This window comes from Sapajus apella, unplaced genomic scaffold, assembly GCF_009761245.1.
Source record: "Sapajus apella isolate SASKATOON/1434 unplaced genomic scaffold, GSC_monkey_1.0 scaffold1, whole genome shotgun sequence".
Lineage (NCBI taxonomy): Eukaryota > Metazoa > Chordata > Mammalia > Primates > Cebidae > Sapajus > Sapajus apella.
The window spans coordinates 33,279,282-33,295,396 of record NW_022436941.1 but is presented as its reverse complement, the minus strand read 5'-3'; the positions used below and the strand labels follow the sequence as shown (position 1 = coordinate 33,295,396).

At 36.8% G+C, this 16,115-nt stretch overlaps 1 protein-coding gene across 2 annotated transcripts in view; it reads right to left on the bottom strand.

Annotated features, from left to right (window-relative positions):
• The window catches only part of EFNA5 (ephrin A5), a 286,954-nt gene that overhangs the window by 38,775 nt on the left and 232,064 nt on the right, over positions 1-16,115 (bottom strand). For both annotated transcript variants that reach the window (XM_032275007.1, XM_032275018.1), the window contains exon 2: positions 10,848-11,140. In XM_032275007.1, coding sequence (XP_032130898.1) covers positions 10,848-11,140 — 293 coding nt within the window. The remainder of the gene's footprint in view (positions 1-10,847; positions 11,141-16,115) is intronic.

Genomic DNA, 16,115 nt, shown 5'->3' with positions numbered 1-16,115 from the left:
ATATGGCTGCTACAATTACTGTACTTCATTCGAAAGGATTTCAAATGTTACACATTTTCAATGTGTCCTTCTCTTATGGAAGCTCTACTCATCTTTCCTGTGCAAAGATGTATAGTAACTGCAAGTCTGTGAAAAACTGGTGGATTTTAAATAACAACAATAGCAACAGCAAGTATAACTAATTACAATAAGTGAAACAATAATTTGCAGCTGCTGTGCTGCTTAAGGCTAGATAAGGTAAGGCAATCCCCGGCATGGCACATCATGTTAACAAGCTGCAATGTTGAGACAGTTGTTCACTAGGCTTTGCAATATATCCACCAAAGCCTACACTGTGCAATCGATTCTGTTAATGAAATTTAACCTCTGAAAAATGACTCAGGGCACTGAGGAGGCATATACTTTCAATACTCTTGCTAATCATTAAATGCCTTCATCACAATTGAAGTAGGAATGGTGAATGACACATTTCATTTTGTCATCATGTCTGACCCCAAACCATTCAATAGTGCTCTGCTTTGTTCTAAAAACCCATTTACTTCCTAGTATGTGAATTTCAGGAAGAGCTTGACATGATATTTCCCTACATATTTCAAATTAGCTATCTTTAGAACAGGGTCTGCCTAAGTTCCAAGGTGAAGGTAGAACTTAGATAATGACTTGCCAATGATGCTTGAAATCTTGGTCTCCTTTTAACTTCTTTTACAGTATTTATTATGAAATAAGTGAATTAAGACTCTAGGCTTGGGGTCAAACTGCATGGGTTCAAATCCTGACTCCAGTACTAACTACATGATCTCAGGTAAGTGGTAAGTCAATTAACATCTCGGAGCTTCAGTTTCCTAATCTATACAATAGATAATGATAGTACTGGCCTCACAGATGAGTATTCAACAGTCTAAAACAGATAAAGTGCTGGATACAGTGCCTGCCACATAGTATGTGAAATATATGCTAAATCCCTCTAATTACAACTATCAGAACAAGTGTTATGGGAGGAGTTATGAGTCAAAGCATGAGCAAACCTTTAGCAAAAGGCTGAACTAAACTTCATTTAAATCCCTACAATATTCATCATATTACTTCAAAACCGACTGAACTGAACTGCCCCCATTTTATATACTAAGACCTTTAAGCAACATATTAAAAGTGAAAATTTGCCTGTTCACATTTAGCCTCTAATTTACTCTCCTTGCTTACTTAGATTTGTCCCTTAAAAATTCCACTTAAGATGAAGCAAGTACTTCTGAAATCAAGGTTGAGGACTGACTGAAACTGTTAAAGCAAAACATACAGTAAAACCTGATCAATTCAGATATTAGTCAGATTTTGTAACAATTTACTGTAGGAGAAAATGAACTTTTAAAAATGTCTGTAAAAAAAAAAATCAAGCAAAGCAAATTTACATTCAAAGCCTGATATTGGAAGTACTAAAAACTAGGCAAGTTTAAGTTCAAAACAATATACATTCTTCTTAAAAATGATTCAAAACTCACGTTATTTGTTTTTATGGGTTTACATGCAAAAGGAAATGCTAACTAAAAACTAAAACTTAGCTAACATTAATGTAGATAAAGCTAGTTGGAAATATTGTACATCTCTAAAAATAGTAAAATGAAGAGATATTATCATTCCAATTTCCAATAATAATAGACTAGCTGGCTGTTCTCCAATTCATAATATTTTACTTTTGAGGCTCAGAATGAATTAATTTTTTGTGAAGCTTTAAACTTTAAAACGAAACTTGTATATAGCATATATATTAAAGTTTTGTTCCCAATGTGGATTTTATACAATCTGACTTAAAGTATTCGATGGAAAAGAAGCTTGTTGCCAAAGTCCGCATATTTCCCCTATTAAACAGAGGTAAGCCATATCCCCAGAAACCGTATTTCAAGCCCACACGATACTCATGAACTAAAATAATGAATGATAATGCCTTGTTCTCTGCATTAATATTAAAGAAAAGAGAAAACAGATAACTTTATAGCCACTATCAGCTCTCTGGACCATAAATCTCAAGTTGTGAGAATTGCTTCCCAAAAGGGTAGGGAGCAAGGATGAGTTGTGAGAGCTTCGGAGCCTAGAGATATTTTTTAGCAAGCCAGCAAAGCACTGACACAAATTTCTACATATCTCTGGCCGTGAAAAGTCTCATTTGTGGTGATTTATATTTCCTCATAAAGAACTCTGTAGATAATATAAGTCTGCTGTGAGGCTGTATGACAACTTTCAAACCAAGAGTTACACGACCATTCGGTGAAAACAGAGCAAGAATAGATGAGTGGGAAAGTCTGTAGAAACAGTATTTCTTCTGATGAAAGACCCAAATGCTGTTCTTCCAGCATGCATGAGGTTCAGAGAGTAACCTTTCACTCTGTGTGTATATCTTGCGGATAATATGTTGGTCGTCTATTCTAGAAAGTATTATTTTTTCCCCAAAGATTGACTATGCATTTGGTGTGTGCATGCTTGTGTAATTTACAAGAAATGACACTCAGACATCATCACACTGAAATTCAGTTGCCTTAATAAGTTACTAAGGGAAACACAGAGAATAGCATGCTGACAACCCAAAGTCAATGAAGTATAAACACTGTTATTCCAAGTGTCGCTGGTGTGTTATTTCCTTTTTTCCTGGCATCTGCTCTGTGTAACACTGTACATACACGTGATGCAGCAGCTCATTAAACTGTTTCAGTTAACTCTGAAACCAGCTTAGTACATTACGTGTTTATAAGGCTGAGAATTACTGCTTCCCTGTGAAATTACACAATTAATCAGGTGCATTATTCTTTAGGAGATGCAGCCACTTTTGACATTTAGGGATAAAAAGAACAATCCTTTATTTTGTTTCCATTTCAGCATTTGGTCTCGCTGGGGTAAAGGAAGCAAAAGGTGACATAATTCCTCTTTTTCCCTGAGGAGGTCAAAACTCTACATGCTTCTTCTGTCTCATAAGAGCATTCTGAATTCTTAAAAGGAGTACAAATAAAAATTATTTTGGTTTTGAACTTCTTATCTGAGTGTCACAGCCTTTGAAAAATTCAGACAATGGGGAGGGCACTTAGGAATCTTCAGTTTCTTATGCCTTTATACCGTGAATTTTCATCAAGTCCCAATTATTCACTAGCTTTTAAGGCTCCCTTTGCAAACTTTCAAAATGGTCCCAATGTCAAAATCTATTAAGCAGTGATATTTGCTCCACTTTCCTTTTTCACAAACCTGGCATTCAGTTCTCTTTTAAACAGTAGTTAAACTATACTAATCCTTCTGTCACTTAAATGGCATGCATTTCCTTTTAAAATCCATGCTACTTGATCAAATGATATTGCCAAAAAATTAAAAATACTTTTCAATATCCTGTGTTCCTATTAATTGCCTCCTCTACCTTTGATTTCACTCAAACAATGTGAAGTGTACTGAGTGAAGTTGCTACCAGAAGGCAGAGGTACAGGTCTAGCTCCAACAGCACCTGAGTTGACGCTGCACATGCTTGTTGGAAGGTTAAGAAGGCACCTGGCTGTAAACAACTGTTTTCATAAGAGGAAATTACAATTAACAGAATAATTTCCACAAGTCCCGAAATATCCTCCTTCATGTTCTTTATTTAACCTTCATTTAAGAGCCCTTGAAAACCATTCATGCTTTCCTAAAAAATGACTAGAGACAACTTGAAACAGACACAATTCCCTAAACTCATTCTTTAAATAAAAAGGTGCATTATTGCAGCTTCGCTAAAGACCTGTGGGAGTATACAAAGTGAATAGAAGGACTATTTTCAAATAGAGACCTGCTATAATCCTTAAAAAAAAAAACACTAGCTTTCAAGTGGAGAAAAATTGTTCCATTCTATTTTCAAAATAAAACAAAACTTAAAAAGAAAAACCAAACAGTTTTTGGTGACTAAGATGTACTCTGAATCTATATCTGGGTACTTACTATTTGATTTTTGTGCCATATTCATTCTTTTCAGTTTTAGAAAAAGTTCACATTTGTCAGTTTCCCAACACTGTCCTTCCACTCTTCTGTATTAATGCAAGTGTGTCTTAAAACACCATGTGCTAGTACACATATCTGAAACACTGGAGGAGGTGCGCTAGTGTTTGACCACAATCCTACAGAACATTTCAGTTATAAACCTCTTCAATCTTAGTAAAGTTGATGCTACAGTAAACAATGCTAAAATAAAACTTTAGTAATCAAAAACATTTTTCAATAACAAAAGTAAAATGCCCACACACACTGAAGCAAATATTGAGTTGTTCGTTGTAAGCAAGTACATTGTAATTACAGGTCATTTCCCTGCAAGAATAAAAGACAATGAACAGTGAAAAAGATTACCTCCTGCTTTGATAATTGTGCCATCTTGAAACTCTTCTATTTCAGTAAGAAAAACTATGCAAAAAAGGTGATTGGTGTGAACTGTCCAGAGCAAAACAGTTCTTAATGTAGATTACTAAAGTAAGCTATTGAAAAACCAGACATCAAGAGGAATGAAGAATTCCTTAGGCATAGTAATCCTAGCATAATGCTCCTTAAGAATACAGGAAATGGTCTTAAAATTTAATCTTTAAGCATTTATGAAATTTTTTACTGAACTAAAATATCAGTCTGGGATATTCAAGCTGCCTTAACGAGGAATGAGAAACGTTTTGGACTTGGGTTCCTGAAGTTATCATTTTGGCAGTCAACTTGTTCCTTAAAAAAATACTTCATCAATTGAGACTCAAAAATCAGAAAAGAGTTGTGATTATTACACCCATTTTACAGATGAAGGAAGTGAAGCTCAGTGAGATTAAGTAAACTGCCCAAGTTCACACAGCTAGTAAGACCACAGAAAGAGCTTTTGGACTCAAAGCCACACTTACCAGAGTCTGTGCTTTTTAATAAACAACAACAACAACAAAAACCCATGTTCCACTCTTTGCTTTGATGTTATGTATTCCTAGCATATGATTTTTTTCAGTACTAAAAAACTAGGGAACTGCTGCAGAGGGTGCAGTAAAATTTGTGCCCTATAATTTACCTGCTTTTCTTAAAAAAATTAGAAATTTTAAAAATAAATTTTTTTTGGCCATATGTGGTTTATTATGGCATTTATCCATGCAATAAATACTTATTGAGCAACTTTTCTAGATGCTGTTTTCTACAATTTTTCACTGAAATATATAGCTTTTCATCAATATTATGACTAAGCAGATTCTCCATATTACGGAAAACCTGCACTTCTATGAAAAACTATATTCTAAGCTCTAAACAACTCACCTGCACATAAGATTTTGAAACATATCAAATTGGTAAGTGAAGGACTTTTTTTCAAATTAACATTTTCTAATTTTCCTGAATATTCTTATACTTTTAAGAGGTTAGTCAATAACTGTATTGTATCATCAAATAATTCTTGAAGCTCATCTAGATCATTTTAATAAGATGGCTCTTAGGAATTTAGGTTACTTAGTTTTAAAAATTATACAGTGCATATTAAAATTGCCTATTGCTTAAGATAAGACTGTAAACTTTTAATGTAAATACATAAAGCTGAGAATTAACCACATACAGTTAACCACATACACTAAAGCAGCTATATACCACAGATTTAAGAATGATGCCCAAGGTAACACAGAATGTCCCAGTGATAACGCAGACACAACAAATGCCAGAAATATTCTCTGCTTTTTAGTATCATTTTCACAAAATTATGTTTGTCTTCTTTATTATAGATCTCTCATTAAAATGTACTAATTCCTGAATCAATTATACAATCATGATTCTGTCTGGACGGTGAATATTCAGAACATTTAAGAGGAATTTCTTAGAAAATGCAACCTTTGTGGTTTCTGAAGTTATCTGAGTTAAAAAGGTCAACTCTCTGGGAAGATACAATTGAAATATCTTCTGGAGATGGAAAAGTATCCTTTAGAGAGGTGAAAATGCAGAAATATGTTTAAAATTTATCTTCCTACCATCTGATTTGGGGTTTCTAGGAAGTGTTTATAAAGAAGAATTCTCTAAACAGCAGATGTCAAAGTGAGTACCATTTGTTTCTAATTTTTTAAAAAATATATAAAGTGTATTTTTTCAACTATATTAGACCCAGGACTTTATCTCTTTACTTCTTTTAGTTGCTTACTCAGTTAACTTCCTCCCAGATCAGCTAGTTCTTAACTGTGTGAACCTTTTTCAAGTTACCTGACTTTTCTGTACCTCAGTTTGTCCATCTGTAAATAGGGAAAAAGAACAGTTCTTCGTAGTGCTGTTTTGAGATAGTGCCTGGAATGGAGTACAAGCTGTATAAATTCCAGTTACCCTTACTTATTAAACATCTGCATGTGTCAAGCAATATAATACAAGGCAGAAAGCAGGAACAGCTGTGGACAACCTACCATAAATATATAATGTCAGGGGTGATAAGTGCCTAAGGAAGAATAAAGCAGAGTAAAAGTTTAGAGAACGCGGAGAACAAGGTGTTATTTTTATATAGGGAGGTCAGAGTAGCCTGTCATATAAAAACATGTTTTTGAGTGCAGACCTAAAGAAAGTGAGAGCGAGGGACCTGGATGCCTGGGGCAATGGGAAGCCCACTCAGAGGGACAATAGAGTCCCCAGGCCCTGGTGTAGGGGTGTGCTGGATAGGAGAGGAAGGAGGGCGGGCGGCTGAGCAGGCAGCATCAGGCAGAGGGTGGTAGCAGAGGAAGTCAGAGGCGGAGAGAATCGTGGTGAGGAGTTCAGCCATGGAGGACCTTGCTGGCCAGGTTAGAGACTGCAGACTTCTGTCTGGGTGAGACAGGAAGTCCCTGGAGGGCTCTGACCAAGCAGTGCCATGAGTGGGGAAAACAGGAGCCTGCTGTACTGGTAGAGACCACAGATAATGGTGACTTGGACAGAGTAGCTGGGAGAGAACTAGTTCCATAATGCTAACGTGCCTCTCCACTCTGCATCATCCCTAAAAATGTACCTTTAACTAGGATTTATTGAACACCTACTAAGCAAGGTGTTGGTCTGGGCCACTGTACAGATGTTATCTTTTACTCTAATGCTGCAGACTCTCAGATAAAATATAATAAAATTAGGATATTAAAGCTCCAATTATTTCTGTAGTCGATTATAATTACATTATTTTATAGATGTAGAGTTCAAACTCCAAAGAGATAAAATGATTTGCTCAAGATCATACAGCTAGTTAGGTCAAGAAAAGGACCTGGGACTCCGTTTTCCTTACTTTATAAAAGGGTATATTCAAATCAGTGTTTTATGGAATTACAAAGATAACTTACTTAAAGGATTTCCGTTTACCTCTTCTGATGTAAAAATAACAGCAAAACTTCTTTCAAACATGTTCTTATTAAGTTAATATTTAAGAGTATCATTTCTAAAGTGAGTATTTTTTAAGTTTCAAATGAGTATTTTTTTTTAAAAAAAAAAAGGACAGAGTTTTGCTATGTTGCCCAGGCTGGATTCGATTTATTGAGTCTAGCAATCCTCCTGCCTCAGCCTCCCAAACAGCTGGGCATGTACCACCATACCTTGCTAAAATGAGTATTTTTGAAGTTTCTAAAATTACTATGTCCTTTAGGAAGTCTATATAAACAGCTATTGCCTTAATCAATTGACTGGCTGTTCTTCAAATCTATCATTGATATAAATACCACCAACTTTCTGTAATTACTTTAGTATGCCAATTTCTTCCCAAAATAACTCCTGTAGATGAAAAACAGTATTTGTCAGATTCAGAGATGGCTCCAGTCTACCTTAGCAATAATCAGCAATTATAACAACTTAATATACTGTCTGTTCCCAAGGAAAGGAGAATATAGCATAGAGTTATTCTGGGGAGTTAAAATAAAGGGACTAGAACTGCAAAGGATGCTTTATTTTTAAAGCAAATTGGAAACTTCATTTAAGATATTTTCAACTACCGCATTTTCTTAATTTTATAAAACTCAAAGACATTAAGAAAGAAAGAAATCTGGTTGAGCATAAGGCAAATCTTGATAAGAATTTCTGACTTGCGTCCTCTCTAAGTAATGAGGTGAACAGCGTGTTATGAAATGCTTGCCTTCCCTTCCTCCAGATCTGTGTTTGTATCTGAATTTTGACACTCCACAGTCTCCACTAAAAGTGAAGCCTACACCTAGCACCATAAAACAGGATGGCCAAAAAGCTATAGCTTTCTTTTTTCTAGGAAAAGTTAGAAGAGATTTTAAGGCCATGTGGAGCTGAAATGTATCCCTGTCCTAGCAAGAACATTCTGTAAAACTGACTGGTGGGCAGTGAAGCTTGTTCCTGAGATCAGCAATAGAGCTTCTTGTAACAATGTAGTAAGTGTGAAAATAGTTATTTCCCAATCATCTTGTTCATTCCACGCACATTAGGGAAGAGAAGAATTCAACTGAGGGCCAATTCTCCCCTAAGAATCCTTTAGTTTAATTATGACCACAGTACATTAAATGTCTGTAAGACATCCATGTTAGCTCTGCTGCTCCTGACTGCAGTGGTGGAAGAGAGAAAATCCTTTCATTATTAAAAAGACAGGGAAGGATGCCTTTGCGGGTCAAAAACATGGTTGAAAATTCAATTTAACTGAACACCAGGCCACTGTGCTTCTTGTAAATGAACATCTTTTTGCTGCTAATTTTGTGCTATTTTACCTTTCATTAAAAAAAGTAATTCAAGTTAAACTCAGCTGAACAGCAAAAAGCTCTTCATATTTTGAAGCATTTTGGAACAATTACTTTGACGGGAGCTCTTGACAGTTAAATGACTCCGTTAAATGAATGTTATAGAAGTCACATAATGATTTTTAGTGAAATATTGAATTTAACCACAAATGAGGAAAAACCAGTCATAAGTGCTATGGGTATATTTGAATAATAACATCTTGCTTATGAAGCTGAATGAATTGTATAATTTCTAATAATCAGGTAATCAACTGGTTAGCTCGTGGATATGTTCCCCATCTTGGTGCTATTTATTTTTGAATTTTGTTTTTGTTGTTGTTTTTTTAATCTGAGAAGCCAGTAAGGTAATTTCAAAACTAGCAAGGATTTTCTCTTATGTTTATATAGTATTTTACAGTTAGACAATTAATGAGATGCTATCCCACAAGTGAAGTTCTCCTCTTTCCTTTTTCTCATTTGCTGAATGAGATTATTTCACAAAGTGAAAAAGCAACAAAAGTCAAGAACCTGCTGCCCGAGAAGTGTGACTTCACTGTATCCCAGTGCTTCCTGCATCTGTGGGACTCAATATTCCTTTTCTTATTTTACAGATCAAATGTGAGATAGTATCAAGGCTTTTGCATGTTTTCTCATGACTAATGACTGAAATATGTACTGAAATAATAAAACTGGTACTATTCAATTTCCTTTTTAAATTCAATTCCAATATAAGTGAGAGTAACCATTGTGATGGTGAAATCCAACTTATTATAAAATTCTGTTTTCTGGAGAAAGAGAGGAGCTAGAAATCCCTGTAGACTCAAACCGTGTGAGTTATGAGTGGGTAGGGACGTTTGGACTGAAGAAATGAGTCAGAAAAAGGAATGTTCTTGTTTGTCTGGCAAGCTGGGGTGAAAGTCGATGCTAAGCATACTGGGTAGTATAACTTGGATCTCTACCTACCGTGTGGGGTTGCAGCTCCTGATTCTTCCAAGCAGGTGAGGCACAACTTTTCTCCATGTTCTCACTACTCCCTGCATATACCTTCATCATTGCCTATTTACAAGTCTGCTCCTCAGTAAAATGTCACTCTCTAAGAACAGGGAATATCTTTTCATCTTGCATTCCCCAAAATTCCTCAGCCCAGATTAAGCTGTCCAATAAACGTATTTTTTAACAAGTAAACTTTTAACCTCTTCCGTTGACAGTGAAAATATACGGGAAGGGCCAGACAGTTTAAATATAAATACTAAAGTCCAAACACACAACAAGCTGTTTAAAGTAGCTATTACCTATAACCTTGCTACTCAAAACGTGGTCCACAGATCAGCAGCAGCAACCGCAGCAGCAGCATCTGGGAGCTTCATACATCTAGAATTTCAGGCTCTGCCTTAGACCTCCTCAGTCAGAATGCATTACAACAAGATCCCCAGATAACACTATGCACAGTGAAGTTTGAGAAGCATTTACCTACAACATATGATAGTAGGATGTCTGAAGAAATGATGGGTACATAATGGAGAAATAAACAAGGCCAGGCATTCTAATTAATACTGAAGTCCACTGAAAAAGTTTTAGAGCTCTCCCAGGGCAGTCACTCAGTGCTCACAGGTGGGAAATGTACTTATATCAGTTCCCTTGGAACCTCTTCTAGAAATTTCTTCACAAGTCTTTTCTGTTTAAAGACAAAGCTGCTCTTAATAATTATCCTTTCTCCTTGGTGCAAAGAGAGTATTTATCTCAGCATGCTGACATTTCCAGGAGTTTTGGCTTCCTCCACTGAAAATGTGGATGATTGAAAGGATATTGCTGACACCTGAATAAGAAATCCAATGACTCCAAGCTATGTAAATTTAATTATTTCCTTTAATTTTTTTTCAGGAGTCTTTTTTTCTTTTCCTGAGCTTTGGAGAAGTCCTGGCAATTTTCATTTAAAAGAAATACAAGTCAGCAGTGGTTCACTGAACAGGCTGACACGTAATTTCATAGGGGGAGAGGCGCTCTGTCTTTAATCTAATTTGTGCTCTCAATTCCCAGCTAATGTATCTAGGGATCCTGATGTATGCATTTACAAGGAGACATCTGTAGTGCAGAGTCCAGCTCTCTGCAATTCTCTGAAACATGGGTAAAAAATTAGTCTGGGCTCTTGCAGCTGCCCTACAACACGATAAATCTCTATATACTCACAGATGTAGAAATATTCTCTGCCTGGCCTGAATTCAAATCCTAGAGAAAAGGGAGTGAAGAGCTGGAATTTTTCAGAGAACTTCAGCGGTCCATTTGGAGAGTGAGGCCGGTTACATTCCCATCTCTTGAACCCTTTGGAAGTGTGGTCGCAGGCACTGTAGCCATCAAAGTTCACCATGTAGAGGACATAACGCTCAGTCTTATCTTCTGGGACGGAGTCCTCATAGTGAGGGCAGAAAACATCCAGGTAGTCATTGATACAGACATCGATGTGGTAGTCACCCCTCTGGAATCTGTTAGAAAAAGGGAAAAATATATGATAATTCATAGAGAAAGGGCTTTCTGCTTGGAATCAGTGGTAAAGCCATTTAATAATTCTGGGGCTAAAGGATCTAGTATAGTAAGAACTTACTGAATGCCATTATGATTTGGGCCATGCTTTGAAATGCTGCAGTTCCCAAATTAAGCCACAGAAAGTCATTTTACAGAGGGATTCCATTATATTTGTTTCAAAACATCCTAAAAACTAAGTGCCTTGCTTTAATTTTAAGTATTATAATAAACATCACTCTTTCAAACTGAGGAACTCTATAGAGGTACTCTATAATGGAAAAATGTGCTGTTTTCCATTTCTCCTTTCATTCTTAAAAATCATATATTAAAACAATTTTTTTATATTTTTATAATAGTGTTTCACTTAAATGTTTTTGAATAAATGAATGAGGAAATTAAAGAACAAATAAATGACTGAATTTTTTTTTAAGTGAGGCCATTTTCCACTTTCTATGCAAATGAGAATTAGAGCAATAAAATTGGGAGAATTAGAATCATAACATTTTACAGTTGGAAAGAAAATTCCTAAAACACTTCCATTTTAGAGAAAGATAAAAAGGCATAAAGATGAAGCAGGGAATAATTGAGCCAAACCTAGTATGGAGACTTCGGATCCTAGCTCAGTGTTTTTCTTAGATCTGCTACGTCAGAAACTTATTTTAGCACATCTCTCTTTTGATGCAGCATCTTTTCCATATTGAGAAAACAACCCATCTAAATCAAAGGACTTTTCCTCTCATTTCTTTTAATTCTACAGGTCATGTTCTAGAGCTGGGCTGGTGAGCAATAAAAGTAACAAGCCAAATTGAAAATAGCCAAAACCATGGTAAATTCATCCTAGTTAAAAATGTACACACGTGAATACACACACACCCCACCATAAACACCTCACTGTCTGTTTCAATTCTCATCTTCCAAAAGTTTTGCTTATCTGTTTTAACTTATGTGTCTTTCCCCATCAGTTGGACAGTATTTCCCAAGACACAACGGTGTGTGAAACAGGAACTGTTATGGATACAACTTTCTCAGTCTAAAATCACGGTGGAAAAGTGTACAAAACTCTTTTGTTTTCAGCTGGTGAGGAAATTCTTCTCTGAGCCCTTAGCAGTTTCATCATAAAATTGTGTTATTGCTGAAATACAATGTTCATAAAGTCATATAATCTCTGAGCTGGACAGTCTGAGCGTGAATGCTTCCCAGTGGCAGTGAGACAGTCTATTCCATTTTTGGACATCTCTAAATGTTAAAAAGCTTCTTCTTATATTCAGCATAAATCCACTTCTGTATAATTTCTACCCAGTGATCCTGCTTCTGCTGCCTGGAATTACAAAGAACAAATCAAACTCCTCTTCTGCAAGGAAGTCCATAAAACATTTGGAGATGTCAGCTATGTCTCTCTGCATCTTTCTTTCTGCGACATTTGAAAATCCTGATTTCTTTGGTTCTTTCTAGTATAATTCCAAGGCTCTTTATCATTCTAGATTCTTGACCTTCCTCATGTTCTCCAATTTCCCAGTATATTCCCCTTAAAATGCAGCACCTGAACATAAACATAATAACAGCCTCTGACAGCTTATGACCAATGTCCACCACAGTAGAAATACAGTACCGTCTAGCCGGTCACGGTGGCTCATGCCTGTAATCCCAGCACTTTGGGAGGCCGAGGCAGGTGGATCACTAGAGGCCAGGAGTTTGAGACCAGCCTGGCCAACATAGCTAAACCCCATTTCTACTAAAAATACAAAAAATATTACCCAGTCATGGTGGCACATGCCTGTAATCCCAGCTACTTAGAAGGCTGAGGCATGAGAATCGCATGAACCTGGAAGGCGGAAGTTGCAGTGAGCCAGGATCATGCCACTGCACTCCAGCCTGGCTGTCAGAGCAAGACTCAGTCTCAAAAAAGAAAAAAGAAAGAAATATACCATCTTCACTCTGGATGCTAAATATTCATTGTTAAGCCAAGATTCTCTTCTGAGAGACACTGTGAAAAAGTGAAGACACCATTAGTTTTGACTGAGTAGACCTAGGTTTAAGGGAGAGTCATAAATCATTCTGAGCCTCAGTTTCCTCCTATGTAAGTTGGAATAATTATGAGAGCCTGCCTTGCTGGCCTCCGGTGGCTGCTTCAAGCCTTAGATTAGGAAATGTATGTAAAGTACTGTGTGGATGTAAACCACTGTTACCAAAGCATATTAAAATGAGTAAATAAAATATTAACTTTAAAATAATAGAAGAACATACAACACAGATAAAAATAATATCTGTGTTTCCCTTTTTAAAAATCCAATAGGAAAATCATATAGAAATGTTAAATTCTGTCCTTACATGTTAAATGATCCATAGAAACTCCACTTGATCTTTGCTGTTGAAAAGCAGCATGCTGATTTACACAAGAGAAATAAGGAAAACTTATCAGAATATTTGCTTTTCAGCTAGAGGATCCCAAAATACATAACCATTTTTTAATAAAACAGAAACACTTGGATGTATTTATATTTACAATGATCACGGGCTTACTTTTTCTTTATTACTAGCAGACAACGATTTGTCAAGATGCAAGGAAAGCCTGTGTTGCTTTTAAAAGATTCTTGAACATCAAGGTAACATCACTGCCAAAGTACAGAGAAAAGACACTGCAAGGTTCAGATAAAAGGGTGCTGGGATATGAAGCATCAGCACTCAGAGTAGCCTGACAGTTTTGGATAAGAGCCAGACAAGAACTGCAGCAGAAGGCAATGCCCAGATGCACTTTATATTATTATATTATTATTATAGATTTTAAAGAGATTCAAGGGGGAAGTTTTTTCTTTCCCTAAGTGTCATTCATTTTAGCTTCCACTAGCATTTTGCACTGCTCAAAGTGAAAGTAAAAATTAAAACTGCCATTGTCTGAACCCATTCTGTTACTCCTTTATTCTACAACTTTTATTCCACCACTGAAAAAAAAATGTCAGTTTCCTGATGCCTAAATTTGCTCTCCTTTCCTAACTTTTATCCCAGTTAATGTTGCTAAATTTTTACTAAGGCAAACTATGGGGTTGAAGACCTATTCTACTTTGTTGACCAGCTATCCCTTCTGATGACATTTTATTTTGCATGGAGAGTAAAGTGGATTACGGTGGTACCAATTTTAAACATGCAATTGTTTAAAATTACTGTTTCTTTTCTTTTCTTTCTTTTTTTGTTTTTTGGGTTTTTTTCTAGACAGAGTCTTGCTGTTACCAGGCTGGAGTGCAGTGGTGCAATCTCGACTCACTGCAATCTCTGCCTCCTGGGTTCAAACAGTTCTCGTGCCTCAGCCTCCCAAGTAGTTGGGATTACAGGCACATGCCACCACACCCAGCTAATTTTTGCATTTTTTTAGTAGAGATGGGATTTCGCCATGTTGGCCAGGATGGTCTCAATCTCCTAGCCTTGTGATTCACCTGCCTCGGTCTCCCAAAGTGCTGGGATTACAGGTGTGAGCCACTGCAGCCGGCTGCAATTAGTATTTCTACACTTCTAGCCATACGAAGAAGAAAAGATGATGATTCACTACATTGAATGAAATTCACTCAATTTCTCAGGAAATTGAGATTAAGAAGTCCAGCAATATGCCCAATATTACACAACTAGTAAAGAAAAGGGGGAGGCAGAATTCAAACCCAGTCTAACCTCAGAACCAAAGCTCTTCACTTTTCCAATTTGTGAGAGATGAAATTGATAGAGCCAAGTCCTTAGGTCAGCTCTGTATTGCTCCAGAGGGACTCGTTTTCATTCCTGATGAGGTTTCAGTTCTCTCCTTCATTCACTGATGCAACAAACATTCGCCACATCCAGGATATACTATGTGCTTTACATGTGTTATCGTATGAAATGCTCCAAACAACCTTATTGGGCAGTTTTAATCAGCTTCACTTTACCAATGAGGAAAGGACATTAAGACAGGTCATTGTCCAACTTCGTATAGCAAATGGATAGCAGAATTAGGATCTGCACTCAAGTCTCACATGGTTCTGAAGCACACTCTTGTCCTCCTACCCATAATGGTTCCAAAGATTCACCAGCTGTAGTAATGACCCTCTTAAGAGTTTGGGTTACCTTTTATATTTACACTGATCTAGCAGGGCATTGCAGCAAGGTGTCCTAGCCCTACCGTCTTCTCTACGAGGTTTGTCCCAAACTCCTAAACTGGAAGCTAAGGGTTGCATCAACATTTAGAATAAGTCTGATTGCAGGGTTAGCTCCTGACTCATCCTTTCACAGAATAACGTGTTGTTAGCCTCAGCAGCCATTCACATAAAGGGATCTTTTTTCCATCAGGAAACAGCTTTCATGAGCTCTAGCTCATATTAAAAAAGGAAACTGACATCTAGGAAGACTGATTCTGCATGCCAATATTTACAAATGCCATGGGTAACACAGCCACTGCTTTAACACATTTGTAAATTTCTTGGAAATTTTCCTGTAAATGTCTTCTGTTTATGCCTTATCCTTAATTCAATCCATTGTATCACCAGTTCTATACACCTCTCTGAGATCACCACATAATTTTAACTATAAGAATATCTGGCTCTATGCCAACAAGTCAGCAATAATTACAATGCAATCTCTACTAATCACAGTGCTTCACAATGTAAAAGCATGCTCAGTTACCATACTTAGAAAAGTGATTGTGTTTGAGTAAAACAATTACTGCCCTGCCTGTTTTCACAGTGCAAGTCTCAGGAGTCAGGAAACATCTCATATGCATAAAAAGATGGTCCCTGCTCCCCACCTGGGCGGCATGGACACTTGGGTCAATGTTCTGTGCAACATAAACAGTCAATCCTTGAGCAACACGGGTTTAACTGCATGGATCCACTTACATGTGGACTTGCTTCTACCTGTGCCACCTCTGAGATAGCAAGACCAATCCCTCCTCGTCCTCAGTCCACTCAATGTGAAGGCAAG